This window comes from Pongo pygmaeus, chromosome 1 (assembly GCF_028885625.2).
Source record: "Pongo pygmaeus isolate AG05252 chromosome 1, NHGRI_mPonPyg2-v2.0_pri, whole genome shotgun sequence".
Lineage (NCBI taxonomy): Eukaryota > Metazoa > Chordata > Mammalia > Primates > Hominidae > Pongo > Pongo pygmaeus.
This window is the reverse complement of record NC_072373.2, coordinates 95387114-95412701: the sequence shown is the minus strand read 5'-3', so window position 1 is coordinate 95412701 and position 25588 is coordinate 95387114. Positions and strand designations below refer to the sequence as shown.

At 51.7% G+C, this 25588-nt stretch overlaps 4 protein-coding genes and 1 long non-coding RNA gene across 27 annotated transcripts; 2 read left to right on the top strand and 3 right to left on the bottom strand.

Moving 5' to 3' along the window:
* Positions 1–79: 79 nt before the first annotated feature.
* PYGO2 (pygopus family PHD finger 2) lies at positions 80–6678 on the bottom strand. 3 transcript variants are annotated; one of them, XM_063659281.1, is made up of 3 exons: positions 6547–6678; positions 4000–4049; positions 80–2901 (listed from the first exon to the last, which is right to left on the bottom strand). In XM_063659281.1, exons 1-3 carry the CDS (start codon positions 6563–6565, stop codon positions 1834–1836), a joined length of 1137 nt encoding a protein of 378 aa, XP_063515351.1. In that variant the 5' UTR covers positions 6566–6678; the 3' UTR covers positions 80–1833. The 3 variants fall into 3 exon arrangements, with proteins under 3 accessions (XP_063515351.1, XP_054316210.1, XP_063515387.1); XM_054460235.2 differs by lacking the exon at positions 6547–6678 and adding an exon at positions 4497–5021; XM_063659317.1 differs by lacking the exon at positions 6547–6678 and adding an exon at positions 4497–4623 and having other exon boundaries at positions 4000–4135.
* Positions 4636–5665, top strand: LOC134738911 (uncharacterized). The gene is made up of 2 exons (XM_063659372.1): positions 4636–5068; positions 5109–5665. The coding sequence occupies exons 1-2, from the start codon at positions 4636–4638 to the stop codon at positions 5291–5293; spliced, it is 618 nt and encodes a 205-aa protein (XP_063515442.1). The 3' UTR covers positions 5294–5665.
* SHC1 (SHC adaptor protein 1) lies at positions 5322–17316 on the bottom strand. Of its 21 annotated transcripts, none has more exons than XM_054460232.2 (16): positions 17049–17202; positions 16636–16846; positions 15068–15134; positions 14472–14631; positions 13106–13273; positions 12451–12521; positions 11844–11907; positions 11568–11687; positions 11268–11321; positions 11044–11095; positions 10735–10861; positions 9386–9584; positions 9229–9298; positions 9013–9147; positions 8610–8848; positions 5322–6960 (listed from the first exon to the last, which is right to left on the bottom strand). In XM_054460232.2, the coding sequence occupies exons 5-16, from the start codon at positions 13268–13270 to the stop codon at positions 6832–6834; spliced, it is 1425 nt and encodes a 474-aa protein (XP_054316207.1). In that variant the 5' UTR covers positions 13271–13273; positions 14472–14631; positions 15068–15134; positions 16636–16846; positions 17049–17202; the 3' UTR covers positions 5322–6831. The 21 variants fall into 21 exon arrangements, with proteins under 21 accessions (XP_054316207.1, XP_054316206.1, XP_063515058.1 ...); XM_054460231.2 differs by having other exon boundaries at positions 16414–16846; positions 17049–17183; XM_063658988.1 differs by lacking the exon at positions 16636–16846 and having other exon boundaries at positions 17049–17248.
* CKS1B (CDC28 protein kinase regulatory subunit 1B) lies at positions 17311–22066 on the top strand. The gene is made up of 3 exons (XM_054460236.1): positions 17311–17605; positions 20804–20931; positions 21541–22066. The coding sequence occupies exons 1-3, from the start codon at positions 17547–17549 to the stop codon at positions 21591–21593; spliced, it is 240 nt and encodes a 79-aa protein (XP_054316211.1). The 5' UTR covers positions 17311–17546; the 3' UTR covers positions 21594–22066.
* On the bottom strand, positions 17465–18751 carry LOC134738921 (uncharacterized). The gene is made up of 2 exons (XR_010125208.1): positions 18535–18751; positions 17465–18024 (listed from the first exon to the last, which is right to left on the bottom strand). It is a non-coding gene; the product is annotated as an uncharacterized LOC134738921 (long non-coding RNA).
* Positions 22067–25588: the final 3522 nt, after the last annotated feature.

Below are 25588 nucleotides of genomic sequence, written 5' to 3'. Positions count from 1 at the left end.
CAACCCCTAAGCACCCTACCCAGCAGTGACAGTGGCTCATTCCAGCCTTTTCACACAGCAACAGCAAGGAGTCCTTGTCTGGGATTTTAAAGTCATTTTATTAATCCAACAGTACAAAAGACCCCCCACCACCACCGCATTCTGCCATCACTTTCTTCCAAAAAGTAGTGGAGTGAGAGGGCGAGAGGGAGCAGATCCAGCAAAGACACTCCCCCAGGGGCCATTTTACAAAATGCAGAGCAGGGGAAGACAACACAAAAATAGCAACAGATAAATGGGGCAAATAGAACAACAAACACAAGAGCTGAGCAGCAGGGTGAGGGTGGGGGGTTGCCATCTACGCCGTTTTAGTGTGGGGGACACTGGGAACGATGCCCAGAGGTTGCTCTCCTCCCAGCCTCAAAGGTTGTCAGCTCCACCAGAGCTGGGTCTTCTCTTCTCATGCCAGGAACTGAGAGAAGTGGGGGTAGGGGACCACTAGGTCTTTGCCACTATACCTCGAGCTGGAGGACCCCTAACTTCTCCGAGGAGGGCCACACCCCATGCCTGCCTTCCCCACCCCACGGAGGAATGTGGCATTAACAGAAAAGGAGAACGAGCAGCGCTAAGGTCCTAATCAGGCCCCAGGCCCATCTCTGGCAGGCAGTGCTTAAAAAATAAAGAGACAAATAAAGCCCAGTGCAGGCCTTTGGCTGAGAGGAATGAGAATTGCTAATTAATCACCAGGCCCAAGAGGATATGAAATAGCAAAAAGAAGCAACAAACTCCAGGCTCTTCTACCTTTGAGTACCATGGCAATGAGGATCCCGCCGCATCCCCTACCTACCCACAGGCTGTGACAGGGCCTCACTTGGATCCTTTTATCAGGGAGGAAATGAGGTATAGGGCTCTGCACCTTTTCAAGCTTTCCTTCAATCAAGCCAGGAAGGCAGGGGAATAAGGGCGCCGAAAATTGAAGAACACATGGAGTATAATGTGCAACAGATGGGCTGGGGGAGGAGGGTACCACCAAAGTCCAGACTTTCAGGACAGCCCAAACTTCAAATATTCTGGTCTGTCAGATAACATATCCCAATTTTTGGCAAAAATATGGTCATTAGGAGAAAAGCACAAGAGAGGCTGAGAAAGGACCAGTGACTTTGGTATGAGGAAGATACGTCCTGACAGCATCTCTCACCTACTGTCTTGAAGCCCCAAATCACCAAGAAACTGCCATAATCAGGAACTCTCCTGCTTCCTCAGGCTATTTGGTTCTGTGAGGGGGAAGGAGTTGGGTAAGTCTTGGAGGAAGCAAAGGAGTGGGTAGAAAAAAGGTAAAATCCCCATTTATTCCCTAAAGCTGTCTCCTAGAGCCCATAAAAGGGCTATTGCAGGGATGGCAAGACCCCAATTCCTCCGGCCAGAAACCTTTAACACTTGACTCCAAAAACTAAGGCTGGAGCTGTGGGGTTCGGTAGGGGTGTTAGGCACAGGTGTTGGGGCATCCATCATCAGCAGAGGGAACACCCCTGCCCTCCGGATCTTCCTCCAGCCCCTTTTCTCTTGCAGCCACACTCCTGGGCCTCCAGAAATAGCCACAAAATGGCTCTGCTCAGCAGGGCTTTGGTTTCCTGGATCTCTGTAGATCTCAACATGTAAGTTTCCCAAAAAAGTGAGCAATCCAGGCTCTTCTGCCTGCCCACCTCAATTCCTTTTCTGCTCCTAGGAGCCACTGTTTCTGCCCCATGGGGATGGAAAGCCAGTGGAAACAAGGACCAAGAGCCAGACGTCAGAAAAATCACCCTGGAAGAGCAGGGAGAGACATGTGCACTTCCCTGGGCCACTTCACCAGCGTCACCCATCATTAGCAGCCACCAGCTGCCCCATGCCCTCACGGATGTAGACAGACTGGATCTCCTTGGTCTTGAGGCAGAGATCGCAGGCCCAGACGGCAGAAGCTTCAGTGGTCAGCAGCCCATAGGCGCTCTCAGTCATGCCTGTGCACTCACGGTGGAACCATTTCTGGCAGGAGGCCTCACACAGAATGGCATCCTGGTCATCGTTCACCTCACTCCGACAGGCACCACATGGGTACACCAAGCCTGGGGGAGGCTGGGGCCCGGAGCCCCCACCTGCCTTGCCAGGGGGTGCCAAGCTGTTGGCATCTGGAGTGCCCCCACCCCGCCCACTGCTGTTTGGGGGGAAACTGGGCTGGTTCCCATTAACAGCAGCAGCCGGAGAGCCTGAGTGGGGCTCCTGGGGAAAAGCAGTAGGAGCAGGTGGATTCAAGGGCTTCCCCCCATCCTCACCACCAGGGCCAGGAAAGCCAGGGTCCGGACCAGGAAAGGGACTTGTGTTAGGCGGCAGGCTGGGGAGCCCCTGACCAGGTCTCTGGAGAGGAGAAGGGCCAAAAGGAGCCCCTGGCTGAGCAAATCGTTGGGACAGAGAAGGTGGGCCCAGCTCTGCTCTGGGAGGCTGTCCCATGGTGGGTGAGATCATGGGACCAAATCCCCCCACTGGGCCCGGCATCATCTGCCCGCTGGGAGGACTAAAGTTTTGACCCAGAGGCTGGTTGAAGGGTTGGCTGGGAAAGTTCATGTTGCCTGGGGGTGGGTAGCCAGGACCCTGGGGGGACATGTTGAAAGCAGGGCCCATAGGATTGGGAGGGAAGGGGGGTGGCTGTCGACGAAGTGGTTGGGGGCCCCCTCCACCTCCAGTGCTGTAGCCTGGGGGTACCTGGCCTGCCATGCCCCCCTGCACGCGGAAGCCTCCAAAGGGCACAGGACTGCCAAGGAATGGAGGGGCTGCACCCCCCACTTTGGGGGCTCCGAAGTCATCTTCAAAAGGGTTGGATGCAACCAGGTGGTCCACCATGGGAGTTGGGGGTGGTGCAAACTCCGTCAAATGTGAGTACGCAGGGCCCTAGTGAGAAACAGTTGAGGTAAAGAGGGTCATGGAGCGAAACACAGAGCTAAACCAAGAGAGCACTACCAACACAATACACATTTTGGAGGCTGATACTGGGCAGCTCAGGTCTAAAATCAATATGGACCACAGGCCGGGTGCGGTGGCTCAGCACTTTGGGAGGCCGAGGCGGGCAGATCACGAGGTCAAGAGATCCAGACCATCCTGGCTAACACGGTGAAACCCCGTCTCTACTAAAAATACAAAAAAATTAGCCGGGCGTGGTGATGGGCGCCTGTAGTCCCAGCTACTCGGGAGGCTGAGGCAGGAGAATTGTGAACCCAGGAGGCGGAGCTTGCAGTGAGCAGAGATCGCGCCACTGTACTCCAGCCTGGGCAACACAGCAAGACTCCGTCTCAAAAAAAAAAAAAATATGGACCACAGGCCGGGCACAGTGGCTCACACTTGTAATGCTAACACTTTGGGAAGCCGAGGCAGGAGGATCCCTTGAGTCCATGAGTTTGAGTAGTAACACAGCAAGTCTCTGTTACTACAAAAAAAAGAAAAAGACAAGAAAAAAGAAAAAAAAAGACAAGAAAAAGAGGGTGGAGAGTGGAACCAGCATAGTGCAGTAACTATGTTTTAAAAACAGGCAGAACTAGGATGGAATCCCAGCTCTGACCCTGAAAAACAACCTCAAGACTGTGGAGCACGTATTTAACATTGTTAACCCCCAGATTTCTCATCTGTAAAATAGGGATAATGCCTATCTCCCCAAACTGTTAAAGCATGTTAGCACAATCCCTGGCACTAAAAAAAAGGCTCAGTAAGTGGTAGGTGTTACGTTATCATCATGAGGAAACCAGGACAGGAAACATGGAGGAGACTGGAACCCTGCGTGGTAAGAACTTTGGTCGAATCATCTCTTAGGAGAGGATACTTTCCCCTAAATTTGTTATAAGGTTCAGCGACAGAACAAGAAACAAAGCAAGAAAGACAGTTTTCTCTCTCCTCCCTGCAGCTGATACAAGATACAAACAGATACTGGAATGGCAGAGTAGACAGTGTGCCGCCAAAGGGCTATGGGAACCAACCCCACCACCAACCACCGTTCACCTGAGTATTTGACTTCCTTCGCTTCTTTTCTGGACTCTTCATTTGCAGACCTGGAAGAGCGGCAAAAGGAAGACGCAGACAAGTTTCCCTGAGGTTTCCCCAACCTCTTTTCTCTCAGCCATGCTCTGAGGAACTCCTTTAACGTCAATACATACTTGCTTATTTATTCAACAAATGCTAACAAGCGGTGCAATATGAAAAATAGATTGTGAAGATGATCATACTCTCAGCTATGCCTTCCTTTAAATGAGAGATATCCCATCTTTCGATATCCTCAAGCTCCAAGTGACTACTGAATTCCATGTGGCTCCAAACCCTAGAGTCCTCAATGTGTGACACCTGCCCCCAACCCCTGGAGGATTACACCCACTCATCCTTTTCACCTGAGCCTCCCTTCAAGCCTTCAGCCTGTGAAACACCCCCCGCCCACCGTCCCTCCCCTCTGAGGTTCCCAAGTCCTGGGCCTCTTCAGCCCCCGCCCCTCGCAGCGCGCTCACCGGCCTTGCCCTGCTTCCTCCCGGTGCTGGGCGGCGCAGGGGGCGGTGCGGGGCCGCCACCTCCCTCCAGCTTGTCCGGTGGGGGCGGCGCCGAGGCGGCCATGGAGTGGGGGACCGGGGTTAGCGGCAGCGACGGGGGATGGAGGCGCCCTCGGGCTGCACCATCGCCCAGAAGGGGAGTCAGGGGCAGCACAGGCCCCCGAGCTGCAGCAACCACAAAGTGCGACGACAGGGAAGCGCCGAGCCGCGGCGCGAACTGCGCGCTCTCTCCAGACTCGCCACCCGCCAGCGGCTGCAGCAACCGGAACCGGAACTCGGCGCGGCCACCACCACTGAGCGCGGCGGGGAGGGGGAGCAAGGACCGGACAAGACGCTACGCCTGAAAACAGGCGGCGGGCGAGGGGCGAGGCTTACCACGGCACCACGCGAGTGGAAAGGGTCGTCTCCGCTAGCGACGACCCACACCAGCTCACCGAAGGGCGGCGGCGCGCGGTCCGGCTGCCGGGCCGTACCATCCCGGGCGGTGGAGCCGCCGCGGAGGGGCGCGCGCGAGCAGAGGGCGCACTCGGGAGGCCCAGGTAGCCCGGGGGCCGGCGTTGGGGCGCCGGGGAGGCCCGGCTCCCGCCTCGACCCACCCGGAGCCAGCCCCTTCTGCGGACACGACATCCCCATGGGGACGGTGGCGCGAAACGCCCCACTCTGCCGCGCCCAAACTCTGCAGACCCCCAGCTTCCTTCGGCGGCCACGACCTCCCGCCTCCCCCGTCCGCCGCTGAGTGCCCGCGGCGTACACAATAGGCTTCCCAGAAGGGTTAAGACGGAGAGGTAGAAGAAATACGGACTTTAATGAAGAGTTTTCCCTTTGGTATAAGTGAGACCCGTGGAAACATCCAAACAACAGCAAAAGGAGGCCAGGATGAAAACGGTCAACTCTCCCTTATCCACAAGGCTAAAAGAGGGGGGCCAGCTTGCTGTGGTGTGGCCACCCCGGGCCTAGGCTGGGCCGGGCCTGTAGAAGGTACTCAGGAACTGCAGGTTTTGCGTTTCCCCTCCATGAAACTGACAGGCATTCGGGCTGACTTCTGCCTCTCAGTCTCGCGGTAAGAGACACACGTTTTTCTAGTCCTAGATGAAAATAAATTTCATCTGCCTCAGGTCTCGGGTATAAAAGGCGCGATCCCAGTTACCTCACAGGCCTAGGCGAGGAAAATACCAAGAGCTGTAAAAGGGCTTGGAAAAGTCAAAAAGGTGATGTATAAATGTAATAATTGAGTATCATTTTGTGCTTAAGAATAAGCCATGGAAAACAAAATAGGAAAGTAAGTCTACAGCCCTAAAATATATGCATATAAAACTTTAAAAGAATGCAGTTCCAACTCTACAGATGGTATTTGGGGATTGTCTACTGCTTTAGAGTCTCAATGCCCCTTTTCCCACCTCCACAAAATCCACCTGGGAGAGTTAACTGTACAAGAGGCCCAAATTCAGTCACCCCCACCCCATCCTCCCAGAAAGGGAGCCAGGGCAGAGGCTCCAGGAGGAAGGGCTACACTTTGGCTGTAGAGTACACAGGCATGCAACATGGGAGGGCGGGCCTTATGAAATGTATATACAGACCCCTTGGGGTGAGGGGCCCCGGCCAGGAGGCACTGAGCAAGGGAGGGGTCCATCTCCCCCCTGGCCGGGAGGGGGGCTCTGGGGCAATCTCTAAGGGTTGCATATCCCCAGGGAGAGGGGACAGCTGCCACTCCTGCCTCTGTTATCCCAACCCAAACCGGAGAGGGTGCTCAGCAAGAACACAGGTCCCAGAAGCCAAGAAGGTGTTGGCATCCCTGTCATTGAATTCAGGGGTCCAAGAACTCTTTGCATAAAATATCATCAGACCTAAGAGATGGTCAAAGGCACAAAGTTTAAACATGGGGTCCGGGGGGTGTTGAGAGGGGTCTGGGATACCCTGAAGCCCAGAGGTGTGATTTGTTCCCCCTTGCCCAGAAGAGTGACTGTTCCACTGGGCCTGTCACCACAGGACATTTTCCATGACAAGCACTCACCTTCTTGGGGAAGGGGCATCAGGTTGGCACAGGAAAAGGCCCAAGTGAGGGGCCACTCTGTACATGAATACTTTGGTGATTAATGTTTGGGGAGAGGCAGGATTCTCACCCAGGCTTCTGACTCAAACCCTCTCACTCAGCTGGATATGAAACCCAGAGTCCACGCTACTCCCAGCTCTGACACAAGGCCAAGCCCACAGAACACTCCCAAACGAGGTCCCGAGAGTTAGGGAATAGGGTGGAAAGGATTGGAGGGCATCTTCTGGAAGAGAGCGCTAGGGCAGATCACAGTTTCCGCTCCACAGGTTGCTGTAGACACAGTTCGCTGCCCGCAGAGATGATGGGCAAGTGATTGTCCATGTGGTAGCTGATAAGGTGACTGACACTCTCAAAGCGGTGATCCTTAGTCCGAACCTGGGAGGGTGGGAAGGAAGAAGGTCAATTCAGGTGAAGAGTCAAATAAGACCTCAGCCTCCAAGGTGGAAGAGGGTGAAACAGACAAGAGGCTTGAAGAAGGAGAAAAAAATGGTGGGGAAGAGTGTGGCCTGTCAGTCCTGATCATTGAGGCTTCTCTAGAAAGAGACAGTTGTAGGAATAGACAGGTCAGTGAAGTGAGAAAAGGCAAAGGCGACATCAGCCCTGAAAGAGTGAAGCTGAGAGCTATATACCCCTTTCTTGACCTGGAGGAAGTTGGCATGTCTCAGAAGAGTATACACAGTGCAAAAAAAGATGTGGAGGCTCGGCATGGTGGCTCGTGCCTGTAATCCCAGCACTCTAGGAGGCCGAGGGAGGCGGATCACTTGAGCCCAGGAGTTCAAGAACAGCTTGGGCAACATGGCGAAACCCCATCTCTACCAAAAAAAAAAAAAAAAAAAATACAAAAATTAGCCAGGTGTGCCACCACACCCCAGCCTGAGTGACAAAGCAAAACCCTATCTCAAAAAAAAAAAAAAAAAAAAAAAAAAGGAAGCTGAGATTGCTGTAGAAAACAGACAAAAGTTTTTTTGTTTCCAGACGGTCTCTGTCACCCAGGCTAGAGTACAGTGGCGCAATCATGGCTCACTGTAACCTCGAACTCCTGGGCTCAAGCGATCCTCAGGCCTCAGCCTCCTGGGTAGGTAGGACTACAGGTATGTGCCACCATTCCTGACTAATTTTTTTTGTTTTTCTAGAGACAAGGTCTCACTATGTTACGCAGGCTGGTCTCGAACTCCTGGCCTCAAGCAATCCTCCCACCTCAGCTTCGCAAAATGTTGGGATTACAGGCATGAACCACCACACCTGGCTAAACAAGGAAAGTTTTGAAGAACAGTGAGGCAGTGCAGATAAGAGAAAGCACAGTGGTCTGAGTCCTGAGTCTGGGGAGCTGGAGAAGCCCTTGGATCTTCTTACAAAAGGAAACTTGCAGTGTCTAGTCTCTAACTATCTGACATTGGGCATCACAACCTCTTCAGGGTGGTTTCCTTATTTGTCAAAAGAGGGGCACAGATGAGATGACTGCCTTCTAGCTCTGATAAGCTTAAGGCTTGGGGATTTGAGGACAGGCCAGGACTGTATTTGTTTTGTTTTGTTTTTTTAGACGGAGTCTCACTCTGTCACCCAGGCTGGAGTGCAGTGGTGTGATCTCAGCTCATTGCAACCTCTGCATCCCAGATTCAAGCAATTCTTCTGCCTGAGCCTCCTGAGTAGCTACGACTACGGGCGCTGCCACCACACCCGGCTAATTTTTGTATTTTTAGTAGAGACGGGGTTTCACCATATTGGTCAGGCTGGTCTCGAACTCCTGACCTCAGGTGATTCACCCGCCTCGGCCTCCCAAAGCGCTGGGATTACAGGTGTGAGCCACCACGCCTGGCCCTGTGCCAGGACTATAAAGAACATAGTTCAGGCTAAGGGATGAGCCTCTGGAGGAAGATGCCAGACACTTTAAAGAGCAAGAGAGGCCCACAGACAGCTGCCCAGCGGGAATGTCTACAAAGCAATGAGGGAAGGAACAGGGATACACTGTAGGGTACTGTACCTTCCTTTCTGCCACCCCTCACCCACACCTCTGCCACACTCACCACACCCTCAGGGTCCACCAGTAGCAAATGCTTGGGCTGCCCACTCTGCAAGCCAGTGAGCACATACTGGCCAGGTGTGGTCGTGCTCTCCCGCACCAGGAAGTCCCCGTTGAGCTGCAGCAGTGCCTCAGCCTCCCGCCGGCTCAGCTTCCCGTGGAACCAGGGCTCCCCTCGGAGCTGCTCAGCCATGGACACCGACTGGGGAGGTGGAGGCACCCGAAGAGCATCTTCGAAGGGCTCTGGAAGTATAGTGGGAGGGTGAGGGGAAGTAGCAGGCACAACACACACCCAAGACCCACACTTCAGGGAAGGGAAGTCAGGAAGGAAAGAGCAGATAGGCAGGAGAAGGGCCAGAACCAAGTAGAAAGGTGGGGATGCAGAGAGGAGAGAGATGAGCACTCACTCATGTCAAACAGGTCCCGGGGTGCACTGCCATTGACAGCAGGATTAGGGGGCCCAGCACCACCCACTGCTTGCCGGGCCTTGTCTAGGTTCTGGACGTTGACATAGGAGGGATCATCAAAGAGCTCTCTACCTGCTGAGGAAAGGGAGGCTCTACAGTGATCCCAGCCCTGCCTCCAGCACTCCCCGGCTCTGCCCATCTTGGCTCCCTTCATACCTGGACAGGGTGGTGGAGGTGGCATCTGTTTGCGGACTTCTGGATCTCCCCCAACAGGCTGTCCTACAGGCTGCAGGGATAAAAATAAGGTGAGACCAGAAGCCCTAACCAACCACTCCCACCCTAGGCCCAGCCCGCCTCCATCCAAGCAACTTACCAGTGTAGCTCCCAAGTGGCTGGGGGTCTGGGCACTGGGTGCGGTGGATCGAGCAGCCCCTGGAGCGGCTCCTTCCCGAAGCCTCATGTCTACCACCCCCCCCAGGGGGGGTTCCTTCCCCGGGAAGTCATTATAGTACTGATGGTCAGGTGGCTCTTCCTCCTCCTCATCCCATGCTGAGCCATCAAAGCCAGCCATCCTGAGGGACAGGACAGTGAAGTTGTGGCTGTAAATGTGTGGTAGGCAGGAGGAGGGGAGGACGGAATAGAACAGCAGCCATCTATTGGGTGTTTACTATGGATTAAGCCTGAGGCTGAGTGTTTTATATACAATCATGTCATTCTCCTGGCAACCCTGTAAGGTGGGTATTGTTTCCTTCCCCAATTTTACAGATGAGGAAAATGAGGATCAGAGGTGAAAAGATTTGCCCAAGGTCTCACAACTAAAAGGCGGCCGAGCTCAGATTTAAATTCAGGTTTGACTTTAAAGCTCATCCCCTTGGCCAGGTGCAATGGCTCACACCTATAATCCCAACACTTTCAGAGGCCAAGGAGGGAGGGTTGTTTGAGCCTAGGAGTTCAAGACCAGCCAGGGCAACATAGCGAGACCTTATCTGTACCAGAATAAAAATACTACTACTCAGCCAGGTGTGGTGGCAGGCACCTGTAGTCCCAGCTACTCAGGAGGCTAAGGTGGGAGGATCACTCAAGCCCAGGATATGGAGGCCACAGTGAGCTGTGACTGCACCACTGAACTCCAGCCTGGGCTACAGAGCAAGACTCTGTCTCAAATAAGTAATGCTCTTGCTCTTGATCTCTGTGCTATCTCCCAACAAGGAAGGGAAGCACCATGTAGAGGTGTGGGGAGTCGGGGGAGGCACTCCAGCTCCAGAATATTTTAACCTCTCCTAAATATTCAATCCCTGCTGGCTCCACTGCTTATCCCTCAAGGCCTGAGGTGGGAAAGGTTGTAATCTCAGTGAAAAGAGATATCCTCCCAAACCCAAATTCTTGATGGCTTCTAGAGGCAGGAAAACACAGAATGCCAAGCAAAGAAATGAGCAAGAAAGAGGGATGGGAGTAGAAAATCCCACCTAGCCAGAGAGAGATGTAACTTGGAGGCCCCGGACTACAGCTCCACCATGAGCAAACAAGAAAAGCTGGTCCTGCAGCAAGCAGGGCCTCAAAAGTCTTTCCTCCTGGGCCACAGGAAACAGAATAGCAGGAAGTGGGAAGCAGAGGCACACAGGTTATTCCCTCCCTGAACCTCTCAGCTCAAGTGTAGGAAGAACAGCCCTCCTTTCCTAATCCTAATCCAAAAGCTGCTCCACACTCTCCCCACCTGCTCACCTGTCATGAGGGGTGACCAGTTTGGGTGGGTTCCTGAGGTATTGTTTGAAGCGCAACTCGAAGGCCTGGCCAATGGTGCTGATGACATCCTGGGCAAGCCCTTCAGGACACTCCAGAATGTGGCAGGCTGAGGGCACAGCAAAGGCTGTCAGTGAGCTGAGCCCACTGGGAGGCGGCACAGACAGGGGCCCTCATCTTCCTCCGCAGGAACCCCCACTTAGATCTACTTAGAGTGGGTACAGATGACCCCAGGTCCTGCTCACCTCCTCAAACAGCCAGACCCACCCAGTGCTCCCCACCATGCCTCACCTCTCTGATTCACAGGGTCTTTGGCAACGTAGGCGACATACTCGGCTGTGTCCTGGGGAGGAAGGTCAAAAAATTTTACAGTTCTACTTTACTCCTGACCCCTAAAACCCAGTCCTTTTCAGATATCCCCACAATCCTAGCACCCCCACTTCTCTAATCAATGTCTTCCCAATCCCTAGTCCCTTGCTCTTCTCCCACCACCTTTGCTCTGTTCCCCAACTCACCGGATCCCCGCCGGATGCAAATGAGATAGATTGCATGTGGTGGTTGGCGATGATCTGAGAATTAGGGCAGGGGATGAAGAAGGAAGGGAATGCCATGTGTCAGGCAGCCTCAGGGCCCAGAACCCTGGTGCCCCAGTCTCATTCTCTGGGTTCCTTATCCCATATCCTCATTTCCTCCTACTGGTCTCCTGCTACTGGTCTCCTGCTCTCAAGCCCTCTTCCTCGTTTTTGGCCTCCTAACTAGATCTCCCCTTAGCACCCCCATCGGTGTTTCTGGTCCGCCTGCCCACCTCCACCAACCTGTTTGCAGTCTGCGGCCATGAGGTTGAGGCTGCTGGTGGAGACGGTGAGAGTGATTGGCATTCCAGCAAATTTCAGGTTACTCCTCCCCAGGATAGAGCTGAGCGGGCGGCTACAGGGCTAAGGTAGGGCCCAGGGTCTCAGAAGGTGAGGGTTCCCAGCACAGGCAAATGACACTTTTGCCTCCTGGCCCTCTCCCCACATGCCCCACACTTGTCCCCCCACTGCCCCTCCACATTTCCCAGCAGCATCCCTATCCCCAAGGACCCCAAGTACCTTTCTCCTCCTCGTTGCCCCCTTAGCACCCGGCACAGCCTCACACACCAGACTGATGGCCTCCCTGGGGAAAGAGGGGTACTCAGACCCAGCGCCTGCCTGCCTGCCTCCCACTCAACTGGGGCTGCCACAGGGCTGGGGGAGGGGAAAGCCAGGCCAGACTCCCAGGGCACTCCAGGCTCTTTGTCATGGTGGATTGAATTAAGGGCCTTTAATATTTGATGACACTGAGAGGCCACTTCCTGGCTGATTGGGTTAGGGCCTCAATGGGTATAGCCCCACCCCCTTCCAGCTACCAAATGTCCCATTCCCTTCCCAAAGGCAGCAGCAACCTTCCATCTACCCCCATTTTCTACTCCAGCTCCACCTGCCAGCTGCTTCTGCCACCTTCCCCACAACTCCCAAGGCTGGATAGGTAAGGAGGATCCGGGCCAGAGGGACCTCCTTTCAGTAAGAGGCAGAATCACTACCCCAGCTTTCTCTCAATCCCCTTTACTACCCAAAGATCAGCCCCCAGCAGCAGCACCCAAGTGACCCACTCCCCTCCTCCGTTTCCCATGGCCTCACTAATCCCAGGACTCCCACAGTCCACTCCCTCCCCACTAACCTGGTGACCTGAGTCCGGGTGTTGAAGTCCAGGGCACGCATTGACTGAAGGACCTCCACACAGCCCATGTACTAAGGGGAGGGAGAAGAAGACAGCAGGTCAGCGGCTCCCCCACCCCAGCCCCTTCACAAAGGGCCCTAGGACTTTGCCCATATGGTCCCTGAGGGAAGTAAAGAGGAAGAAGTTCTGCCCACTTCCCGTGGCTACATCCCACAACCAAGGTGAAAGACAACAGGGAATGAGGAGAAAAAGAAAAGGCAGGCTAGAAGGACCTCACGCACTGGGGAGAGAGTTTGGAGGGGACCGACAGGCATTGGCTGGGATGGAGTGACAACTCCAGAAAGCGGGAGGAGAATGGAGGAAAGGATCAAGAAGTCACTCATTCCAACACTTATTAAGAGCTTCTGCCATGCTGGGCATTGTGCTAAGCATGGCAGGGTGGGGGTGGGGGAGTCAAAAGAAGGAAGGGGGCCCAGGCAGAGCTGGAAGGGAAGGGGCTACAGACTCGGGGAAGGGATGAGAAAGGTTTAGGAAATAGGACACTGAAACGGGGTTGTTGGGGAACAGCAGGAAAAAAGAGATTCCAGCCAAGCTGGAGTGAGCACTAGAACTGGAGGGGGTCTGGGGGGGAAGGGAAAGGAGGATGTTCACTCACCCGAACCAAGTAGGAAACCCCGGGTCCCATGACTTTGTCGTTGGGATGCAGCCAGCCCCGCGTGGGCTTATTGACAAAGCTCCCGTGGCGGGTCCACTCCTCGCCCCCCAGCTGGCCCCCTTCCACCCGAGTCCTGCGCCCGCCGCCTCCACTCAGCTTGTTCATGTCCTGGAGGAGGGGTAGGGGGCCTGAGTCTGGCATGGCTGCCCCTACGATCCCCTCCCCATCATCGGCTGCCCTTCCTGGCTCCCCCTTAGACCCTGGGCGCCCCCCAGCCGGGTTGGCCAGCCTCAGGTTGCTCATCCGGGGGAAGAAGGAGCACAGGGTAGTGGGACTATCGTCCCCAGGCAGAGGAGGCAGGATGGGCCCCAGGGATGAAGCTGATGGAGAAGGCAGCTCCTCCGGGGGGGTGGACCCAGAAGCCCCTTCCTCCAGCGATGACAGAGACTCATTCCGGAGTGGATTGTACTTGGGCTTGGGGGGCAGGAGATCCATAGCTGAGGTGAAAGAGGGGCTGCTGCCCAGCCTGGCCCCCCTGCCAGTTTGGGCAAGGGGGCCAGGCAGGGGGTATCCCCAGGCCCTTAGCCTGGTTGGACCTCTGTGGCCCAGGAGTCACAGAAGTCCTGGGGAGGGAGAGGGACAAGTGGCTTCCGCTCCCCAGCTCAGACCCAGACAGTTTCAGGCCCCATCCCCGCCCAACGTGGAGCCTCTTCTCTCGCTGAGAAGAGAACAGGCTGGACCCAGAGCTGCTGGCTCCTCCCCAGAGGCGGGGAGCTAAGGGGAGAGACCAATCGCGAGGACAGTGCTGACTCACAGGCTCAGAGGGGCTGAGCCCCCACCCCGCCCCAACCTCGAACTGGAGCAGGGGGTAGGGCTATCCAAGCCCCTCTCCCCTGCCCTATACAAACAACTAGTAATCTGGGGAGAAGTAAAGTGGGGGTAGGAGGGAAGGATGGAGGAGTGGGACGGAAAGGAAGGAGATAGGAGTTCTGGGTCACTCAAAACCGGACACACGCAGGCCAAAGGGGGCAGGAAGCCAGGCAAGAGTACAGGGGAATGAGGGAGGAAACAGAGGCAGCTGGGGGTGGAAAAGGGAGGAGATCTCAGAGCTCAGCATTTCCCTTCCTGTCCTGGTTGGACACTCGAATTCCCCCACCCTCTCTATGCCCGAGAGCTGGCTGGCCCCAGCCCAGGCCACCCCCAACTGCTACCCCATACAGTAAGCCTGGGCCATTAGCATCCTCTGCTACGACAGCTGTGGACTGGAGCTAGCGAAGTGGGGATGGGAAGGAAGTGGTCCCAATGGATGCAGAGCAGGGCCAAGAGGAAGAGCAAAGCTGGTGAAAAAAGGGGAATAAAGTCCAACCTGGATGGTGCATCAGGAAGCTACCAGGCAAGAAGGGAACAAGAGGACATGCTGGTCACAGCTTGTTCTCTATGTATGCCATCTACCACACCAAGACCGATGGCTCGTAGCCAAGCACTGTCCTGTCTCCCCTTTCCACAGGCCTTGTTAACACAGCACACTGTCAAGGGAGAGAATGAGGCAATCAGGTCCCCACTCCCACTGCAAACCACCCCAATTAATATCCCTCCTCTTACAGGGCCCTAAGAAAGCCCCACCAAAGAGCACAGCATCCCTCACACCAGGGGAGGAGCCTGGCTGGAGGAGGTGGAAGAAACAGTTCTCCAAGAGAAGTAGAAACCACAGGCCAGGAAGGGACAGAGAGATCAGAAGACACATCTGCGTCAGTAAGGACAGGAGAAAAAATAAATAAGTACAGGAGAAAGGGGTGTCAGGAGAAGATGGGTTGAAGCTGGACACATGGAACAGTCCCAAACCCATTCCTGCCACCCACAGCTTCCTGCCACTGCTCTTCCGGAGAATGCCACAGGCAAAGCTGGAAAGCGACCAAAAAAAAAAAAAAGATACATATTCCTGCAGGGCGCGGTGGCTCACACCTGTAATCCCAGCACTTTGGGAGGCTGAGGCGGGTGGATCACCTGAAGTCAGGAGTTCGAGACCAGCCTGGTCAATACAGATAGATAATTATCTTGATTAACAACATTAACACTTGAAGTGTGTTAGATACTGTGCTTAACTCTTACATCTCCCCTTAGTGCTCATTCCAGAAGAGCTTTGTCACTCTGTCAGCCAATCCTGAGAAGGAATTTTATCACTTCATTTCCAGCCAGCTCTCGGGCATAGAAAGAATAAGGAAAGGATTCCACCATAGCCTCACACCCCCAAAACACACAAACACACACTAGGATGTCCTCATCTGTAGAGATGATGTTCTGTGGGAGCCTACAGTATCCAGAGCCAGGGAAGGACCAATGGGTGTGGGCGTTTGGAAGAAAAGAAAGAAGTATGACTCTTGAAATTTACATAGGGAGAAAGGAGATTGCCTGCTGGAAGTCCAGGTGATTGGGTGTAGGGGAAAAGCTGTGTGTGGTTCGCAGCCCAACTGGGAGGAGGGGAGAGGGGCGGGAAGTGGCAGGAAATGGCGAAAGCCTCAGGAATGTTTCCAGCAGGGAAGGCTGGGCAAATGGGGCCAGGAGGAATGCCCAGACAAGAACTCTGGTTAGGGGGAGGGGAAGAGACAGAGAAGTAGTGACTGACTGTCCCTTAAAAAAAAAAAAAAATCAAACAACAAAAAGAGCACTATTATCTACCCCTACTCCAAACCACCGTTTTTCTGGTAGTAGAAAACTTTTGCTCCTGTCACACCCACATGCCACACACCAACAAATCCATGGTCCTATCCACTTATGTCTAGGAAGGCCTAGAGCTACTTCTGGGATGGGGTTGGTCCTGGGAAGGGAAAGCCAGGAAGTGAGGCAGGGGGTCTGAGAGCAAGTCTCTCTCTCCCTCTCGTGCCAAACCCCAAGTTCAGCCCTCTCAAATAGTTCTACCCTTGGAGGAGGTTAAGAAAGAGGAAAACGGGGCCGGGCGCGGTGGCTCACGCCTGTAATCCTAACACTTAAGGAGGCTGATACGGGTGGAGCACCTGAGGTCAAGAGTTCGAGGCTAGCCTAGCCAACATGGTGAAACCCCGTCTCTACTAAAAGTACAAAAATTAGCCGGGCGTGGTGGTGGGCGCCTGTAATCCCAGCTACTCAGGAGGCTGAGGCAGCAGAATCACTTGAACTCAGGAGGCGGAGGTTGCAGTGAGCCGAGATCGCACCATTGCACTCCAGCCTGGACAATAAGAGCGAAACTCCGTCTCAAAAAAAAAAGGAAAACGGAAAACGGCTGCCTTTAATCTCACTCCTTACAGCCAGAGATGGGAACTTTGACTTCCCACCTGGGGGAGCACGAGAGTGCTCGGAAAACTGATCCCAAGGCCCAGAAAAAGAGAAAGGACAAGAAAATATAAGCAGGTGGAGTTTCAGGGATTGACGACAAGGCTTTTCAGCTGATGACCCAGGTCCCACAAAGATAAAGCTCCTAAGGGGCGTGGTCCCCTAGAACGGGAACTTCAGACTTCTGGGCGGGGAGGCTTTCTGGACAGTCAGACGTGGATTACGGAAGGGGCGTGGCTTCGGAAGGGCGGAGCTTCAACAAATTCGAATCGTTCTTTGAGGAGCAGGGTTTTGCCCTTTTGGGAGATAGGTCTTTTGACAGGAGTTAGCGGAGGATCGTTGCTAGGAGGCGGAGTTTCGGAGAATGGAAGGAGTAACAAAGCGTTTCTCGTAGTAGGGCTTGGAACGTGTCGCGGGGTGGGACTTCCAGGAAAACTGGGCGACAGGGTGGGGTCGGAGACAAAAAATAAGAATCAAGTCGGGGTTCGGGGGAGCCCCCTGAAGTTGGGAGGTGGGACTTCCGGGGAGAGGGGTCTCAGGGGCGGGACTTATAAATGAAGACCGGAAGTGGGGTCCCGGGAGAGGGGTTCCGGGGTGAAAGAGTGAGTCACCTAAGGAGAAAAAAGTCAAGACTCACCAGGGCCTCATGGAGTCTCCGCACCGCACCGCGGGCCGATTTGGTTTCGGATCACGCCACTGCCAGCTTAGGTTACCGCTCCAACTTTCTCCCCGGGCCCTGCCTCCCTGGAGAAACTTTATTACACTCACTTCCGGCCTCACTAACCCCTGACCCTCTACCTCAGGGTCCCTCCTTCCCGCTTCCCACTTTCCCGAGTTAGCCAATGGCAGCGCGAGATCGCGCACAGAGGCAGTGGTGGCCAATAAGACGCCTACTTTTGACCCACGCTCGTTCTTGAGAAGCGAAAGAACTGCTCTCCAATAAGGATCGGAAGAGAAGTAAATCTAAACCAATCGGAGGCTTGAAAGTAGAGCTGTCCCGCCTCGAGCCAAACGGACCAATAGGAAGTGCGGGCGGCGTGTTTGAAAGCGAGGCCAAAGTGGGTGGGAGCGCTTGCTGTTGGGAGTTGCTTGGAGGTTGGCGGCGCGGGGCTGAAGGCTAGCAAACTGAGCGATCATGTCGCACAAACAAATTTACTATTCGGACAAATACGACGACGAGGAGTTTGAGTATCGGTTAGTGCTGGCGCGGGAGCAACAGCGAAGTCGTGAGCTTTGGCCGCTGAGGGCACAAGGAATTAGTAACAGGAACTGAGGCGATAGAATTGGCGCATGCGTACGAGATGTGAACGGGCAAGGGTGTGATATTGTGGAAGGCGTAAGGCGCATGCGCGGAGGTGGGAGGCGCTCGTAAAACAAAGTGGTTGAGAAGTTGGAGTCGGCTCTCAGTTGAGAGGGAGGGAGGGAGGGGTGGGCGTGGTTAGAGTACTGACCACCCTCTCCCATGAGGCTTTCTGGATTATTCTCTGAACTTTATCGGGCAAACTTAACTTGCCTTGTAGAGACTGTTTCACAGTAATCTTGTCGAATCCAGTGGGAGAACGTGGCAAAAGCGGAGCTGGAAGTTTCCTCGCGTCCCTAATGCGAGAGTAGCGCTGAGAGAGTTGAATATTGCTTATTAACTCTTGAAAAAGAGAAGGGGCGTAGTTGTCTGGCTTGTGTAAGGAAGGGGATCGCTTGGGACTGCAATAGAATAAAACTGGCTAGGAGCATTGAGAAAATACTTAATATGGGTCTAATAGATGCCCTTTAAATATCAAAGGAAACAGTTACGGAATACTTAACAGGTTTCAGGTGTTCTGCTAAAGTGCAAGGATAACATATGGTCTCTGCTGTTGGCAAACTTAAAAATATGTGGGTGGTACCGACAGACACCAGAAAGGTGATACACGCTATGCTAGGAGCCATTACATGGTGTGATTGGAGCACACAAGACTTGCTAAGGAGAGAGAACTGGCGACCCAAAGGCTGCGGCTTCCTAGCCGTGCGCGGGGGTTGAGGTGGGGCTAGAAAGTCAGTCCCCTACTTTTGCTAACTCCAGGACGCTCCCCCATCCCACCCTTCGAGAACCGCCCCCGCCCCCCGCCATCGCCTTGCAGGCTGACCTCTTACTTTCAGTCGGTCTTCCTCCCTGGGCTTGGTGTGGGGGCGGGGGAGTGTCCTAAGGGCCAATTCAGCGTGATGTTTCTTTCACCACCATTGAAAACGAAACCAGTAGTAAACTACGCGTGTTTTCATTTATATGTCGGAGATGAGAACACAGGGACAGAAAGAGGGGAACAACAGACATTGGGGCCTGCTTGAGGGAGGAGGGTGGGAGGAGGAAGAGGTTCTGGGAAAAAAAAAAACAACTGTCGGGTACTATGTCTAGTAGCTGGGTGATGAAATAATCTGTACACCAAACCCCCGAGTCAGGGTTTTACCTATATAACAAACCTGCACATGTACCCTTGAACATGAAACTGAAAATACTGAGAGAAAAAAAGGAAGAGGGAAAGTTGGGGAAAGCTTCCTAGAGGGCAGAGCCTGAGATGAGACTCTAAGAAAAAGGTATGTGGGAGAAAGCACCTCTTGACTGAAATTGTTTAGAAGACACTGGATAGCCATCTGCCAAGGATGGTGATGATGGAATCCTGGCACTGGATGTGGCATTCGGGTTTGATAAGTTTTAAGTGCATAATCTAGATTGGGAATAAGGGAAGACACAGGATTCCACAAATGTTGGCATTATGCTAATCTGTATTAATTGTAATAATTAACACCACTTCCTGGTTTGTATCTTGTCTCCTCAGTTGGAGAACATAAAATGAAAACTTGCTTTTCTTGTGTCTCTTCACCCAGCCTAGTTCAGGGCTTTGGGTCTTCCAGAGAACTCGATGTGCATTGACAAATAAATACATAATCATCTTTATGCCAAGACGACTTCATATATATCTTTGATATAATTAACTTCTTTTCCTCAGCTGTTTTCCTCTACATCTGAACTAAACTAACTTAAAACTGTATGTGCTTATAAGAGATTTGTAGAGCTGGGAAGGAATCACCGTTTCATCCCCTGGAAGATGAAACTCTTGGCAGTGGCATTTTGGTTTAAGAGGGGTTTTTTGGTCTATGTATTGAAGCCAAATTTCGTGCCAGGGTGGTGTTAGAATGTGAGCTATTTTCATTATATTTGGACTAGAATTTTTTCTTTTAGGAGAATGGTGGGGAACCACTGTTATTAGCACAGAGAGAGAACTTAGTACATTTTCATTGAGCATGACGCAGACTATGTGGATTAGTTTGATTCATATCAGGGTAATAATTTTTTTGCTATGACGGGAGACTTATCCTTGGTTAGAAAAGCACGGAATTTACCCAGAAGGTCTCAAGGTACATCCCTCCAGAGTTAGGAAGATAAGATTCAGGATAGATTTAATTTTTTTTAAAGAGACAAGGTCTTGCTTTGTTGCCGAGACTGGAGTGCAGTGGCTATTCACAGGCACAACCATTGTGCGTTGCAGCCCTTTCTTTTTTCTTATTTTTTTTCTCTTTTTTTGAGACGGAATCTCACTCTGTCGCCCAGATCTCAGCTCACTGCAACCTCCGCCTCCTGGATTCAAGGGATTCTCTCCTGCCTCAGCCTCCCAAATAGCTGGGATTACAGGTGCATGCCACCACACCCAGCTAATTTTTGTATTTTTAGTAGAGACGGGGTTTCACGTTGTTGGTCAGGCTGGTCTCCAACTCCTGACCTCAAGTGATCCACCCACCTCAGCCTCCCAAAGTGCTGGGATTACAGGCATGAGCCACCGCCCCGGCCTATTTCTTCTGTATTTTAATCAGATTTCAAACTTCATACTGTATCTTTTTCAAACTCCTGGGTTCAAATGACCCTCCTGCCTCAGCCTCCCAAGTAGCTGGGACTATAGGTTTGTGCCACCATGCCTGGCTTAGATTTTAAAGGACAAGATATTTCATTTCATCCTTTGTGATAATTTGTCCACACAGTACTTCATAAAAGGCCTTTCCTCTCCACAAAAAAACTTGTCTTCCTTCCTTCTAATTATTAACACTGTGTGCTCCGTGGGGCTCCCATTATGTTGTAGGTAATCAACTAGAAGACTATAAGGTCCATGAAGGCAGAGAAAATGTGCCTGGAACTTAAGTGCTCATTCACTGGAATTATTCACTAATTTGTATTTTTAATATACTCTCGGAATTTATATAACATAGCCTGTATTTCTAGCTGCTGCTACCCCACAATAAAATTATATAAACTCTGACATCAAAAACCAGTTTTTCTTTCCTTTCTTGGCCTTGTAAACAGGCATTTGTCTAAGAGACTGTATCTGGTACTAACATAAATTCCCCACTTCCCCGTTTCTGTTACAGACATGTCATGCTGCCCAAGGACATAGCCAAGCTGGTCCCTAAAACCCATTTGATGTCTGAATCTGAATGGAGGAATCTTGGCGTTCAGCAGAGTCAGGGATGGGTCCATTATATGATCCATGAACCAGGTCAGTGCACTGGCTAAAAACAACCATATAGAACTGCTACACTGAGAGAAGGAAGGAATAAGATTCTATAACCCAAATAGGGAGATAGGAAATGGTTTACTGGTTCCTTCCCCCTCCAGTCGTGGGGGATTTTTTTTAAAAAAAACTAGTGACCAAAAATAAGACTAAAATATCTGGGAAGTTCAGAGAACCTGTCACTGAAAAACCTCCTGTAATCTTTCATTCAATCAGAGGGTATTCTTTTTAAGGCCACGTATAGCCTGGTCATAGCCCCTGCCTCATTCTCCATCAGAAAACATTCTTGGATGTATTCTAAATAAGCAAAGGAAAGTATATTTATTGATAAGACACCAGACACCCAGCTGCCAGGCAAAACTAATAAAGGACACCCTGGGGCTGTATAAACATAGCAAAAGAACTGATATTAACAATTCTGTACTTGGCAGACAGTCCAGACTTCTGGGTCTGCTTCTAAGGCCATATGCTTAAGTCTTTATTTAGTTATAAAGATCTGAGTGGGTGATAGCTGGGGAGGTGGTAGTGGAATACACTATAGATTGTACATAGAATGGTGTGAGCTTGTCTCTTAGATTTCCCTCACTCTTTCAGAACCTCACATCTTGCTGTTCCGGCGCCCACTACCCAAGAAACCAAAGAAATGAAGCTGGCAAGCTACTTTTCAGCCTCAGGCTTTACACAGCTGTCCTTACTTCCTAACATCTTTCTGATAACATTATTATGTTACCTTCTTGTTTCTCACTTTGATATTTAAAAGATGTTCAATACACTGTTTGAATGTGCTGGTAACTGCTTTGCTTCTTGAGTAGAGCCACCACCACCACAGCCCAGCCAGATGAGTGCTCTGTGGACCCATAGCCTCAGCTCAGTGTGACCCCAGAAGCCACGATGTGCTCTGTATCCAGAACACACCTGGCAGATGGAGGAAGCATCTGAGTTTGAGACCATGGCTGTTACAGGGATCATGTAAACTTGCTGTTTTTGTTTTTTCCTGCCGGGTGTTGTATGCATGGTGACTTGCGGATTTATGTTTCAGTGTACTGGAAACTTTCCATTTTATTCAAGAAATCTGTTCATGTTAAAAGCCTTGATTAAAGAGGAAGTTTTTATAATCTAATGCTGTAATTGTAAGGGTTTTTTCCCCCTCACTCAGGGTGAGCATCATCAATATCATGGTTCTAATTATATGCCCTTCAGTTTGATAATGAAGCCCAGCTCTTTGCTGATAATGAGGTTTAACATTGAGATAACTGGATTTTAATCTACTTTAAGCAGACTTGCTGTCTAACATCTACTGAAATATATTTCACTCTAACTACTAGCCTGAGGTAGAGGTTATATAGGGACAACTTCATCTCATCCAAACAAATGAACTGCTTCCTACAGTTGGGGTGCTGCCTTTAACATAGTCCCAATATTTGGATGGCACACACGGATAAAAGGATGCTGTCAGTCAGGGGCTGCTTGTGTCCCAATTCCTAATAGGAATAATAGGCACACCTATGACCTATTCACTGTGCCCCTTGGTTAGGGAAGGTTTTCAGCTGTTCTTAACTTTGGTTGGGCGTTGGAATCACCTGGGGAGCTTTAGAAGTACTGATGCCTGCCTGAGTCATTCTTAAGGATTCTTAATTGGTCTGGAGTGTGGACTGGGGGTAAAGATTTCAGGCATCTTATGCAGGTAGGTAAAGAACGAAGCTTTGAGAAAACAGGTGCAAAATGTAGCTGTTTAAGAAAACATTCCAGGCCGCGCGTGGTGGCTTATGCCTGTAATCCCAGCACTTTGGGAGGCTAAGGAGGGCAGATCACTTGAGGTCAGGAGTTCGAGACCAGCCTGGCCAACATGGTGAAACTCCCGTCTCTATTAAAAATACAAAAATTAGGCTGAGCGCAGTGGCTCATGCCTTTAATCCCAGCACTTTGGGAGGCTGAGGTGGGTGCATCACCTGAGGTCAGAAGTTTGAAACCTTCCTGGCCAACATGGTGAAACCCCATCTCCACTAAAACAAAATTAGCCAGGTATGGTGGCACATGCCTGTAATCCCAGCTACTCCGGAGGCTGAGGCAGGAGAATCGCTTGAACCTGGGAGGCAGAGGTTGCAGTGAGCTGAGATCACGCCATCGCACTTCAGCCTGGGCAACAAGAGTGAAACTGTCTCAAAAAAATAAAAATAAATTAGCCGGGCGTGGTGTGTGCCTGTAATCCCTGCTGCTCAGGAGACTGAGGTGAGAAGATCGCTTGAACCCGAGAGGCAGAGGTGAAAGTGAGCCAAGATCACACCACTGCACTCAGCCTGGGCGACAGAGGCTGTGTCTCAATTTAAAAAAAACATGCCACAGAATAATAACTTCCCCTCTAGTCTAACAAAACAGTAGTACCAAGTGGCCGGGCATCGTGGCTCATGCCTGTAATCACAGCACTTTGGGAGGCCGAGGCTGGCGGATCATGAGGTCAGGAGATCGAGACCGTCCTGGCTAACACGGTGAAACCCTGTCTCTACTAAAAATACAAAAAATTAGCTGGGCAAGGTGGTGGGCGCCTGTAGTCCCAGCTACTCGGGAGGCTGAGGCAGGAGAATGCCGTGTACCCGGGAGGCGGAGCTTGCAGTGAGCCGAGATTGCGCCACTGCACTCCAGCCTGGGCAACAGAACCAGACTCCGTCTCAAAAAAAAAAAAAATACTAGTACTAAGTAAGGATATTAATCTCCCCCATTTTTCCTGTCTTCCATCCACTTATTCCTAAAATAGCAGGCGTCAACATCGGGAAAACTCATTAGAAATGCAAATTATTGGGCTCCAACCTAGACCTACTGAATCCTAAACTTAGGATTGGGCACAGCAATGTTTTAACAAGCTGTCCAACTGATTCTGATGTACACTTAGGCTTGAGAATCCACTGGGAAAATACTGGAACAGACTTGGTATTCTGTTTTGGAAGGGGATCAAATATCACCTGTATTGCTAATAAAGATATTGGAATGTGGTTTACTAGGCAAGTGGAATTCTTGTTTTGCCCCTTTTTTTTTTTTTTTTTTTTTTTTTAAAGAGCTGACTTTTCATAATTGAAAGAAATGAGGGCCAAGTACGGGGGCTCACACCTGTAATCCCAATACTTTGGGAGCCAAGGCAGGGAATCACTTGAGCCCAGGAGTTCAAGACCAGCCTGCGCAACATGACCAAACCCCGTCTCTACTAAAAATACAAAAATTAGCCAGGCATGGTGGGGCACCCCTGTGGTCCCAGCTACTCTGGAGTCTGAGATGGGAGGATCACTTGAGCCCAGGAGGTCGAGGCTGCAGTGAACGGTGCTTGTGCCACTGCACTCGAGCCTGGGCAACAGAGAGACCCTGGTTCAAAAAAAAAAAAAGGGCTTATTACTTAAAAGAATGGTCTAGACACCTGATCACCTGAATCTACCATTCACTGTGTTTTGTGGTGGTGTGGCATCCCTTCACTTTTCTGAGCCTGTTCCTCATCTGTAAAATGAGCATGATATGTACCTTACAGGGTTTTTCTTTTCTTTTTGATGGAGTCTCGTTCTGTCGCCCAGGCTGGAGTGCAGTGACACAATCGCGGCTCACTGCAAGCTGCGCCTCCCGGGTTCACGCCATTCTCCTGCCTCAGCCTCCCGAGTAGCAGGGACTACAGGCGCCCGCCACCACGCCCAGCTAATTTTTTGTGTTTTTATTAGAGACGGGGTTTCTCCATGTTGGTCAGGCTGGTCTCCAGCTCCTGACCTCAGGTGATCCGCCCGCCTCGGCCTCCCAAAGTGCTGGGATTACAGGCGTGAGCCACCGGGCCCGGCCTTTTTTTTTTTTTTTTAATTGAGCGAGCTCGAGCAATCCTCCCTCCTCAGACTCCCAAAGTGCTGCGCCCGACCAAGGGTTTTGAAGAGTAAAATTTGGCAAGGTGTGGTTTACCAGTCCTACAAAGAATGAATTCGGCCGGGCGCGGTGGCTCACGCCTGTAATCACAACACTTTGGGAGGCCGAGGCGGGCGGATCACGAGGTCAGGAGATCGAGACCATGCTGGCTAACACAGCGAAACCCCGTCTCTACTAAAAAAAAAAAAAAAAAAAAAAAAATTAGCCGGGCGTGGTGGCGGGCGCCTGTAGTCCCAGCTACTCGGGAGGCTGAGGCAGGAGAATGGCATGAACCCGGGAGGCAGTGAGCCGAGATCGCGCCACTGCACTCCAGCCTGGGTGACAGAGGGAGACTCCGTCTCAAAAAAACAAAAAGAATGAATTCAGGCCCTTACCATTCCAAATGTAGTCCACAGAGCAGTGGGATCACCATCACATGGGAACTAGCTAAATGCAGATCTCAGGCCCCACCCAAACCTACTGAATCAATCTGAATATGAAAAGATCCCCAAATTATTATTGGAAAAAAGTTTAAGATGTACTTTTAGAACAAAGGCAACTGAAATGGGGGTAAGCTCGGATGATGTGAGGATCCAGAGTAAACATGGAAGGCACTCCCTATTCGCTGCCTCATTTGCACCTACAAGACCAATTACTGGGAAAGGTGTCATTTGAACTAAGCACCATCTGGAGCAAGGTGGAGGAAGAGAGGGTTTTTGGACTCTTTCTTGTCAAAGAATTTAAGTAATTCGTTTTGTCTATTATACTAGAGATA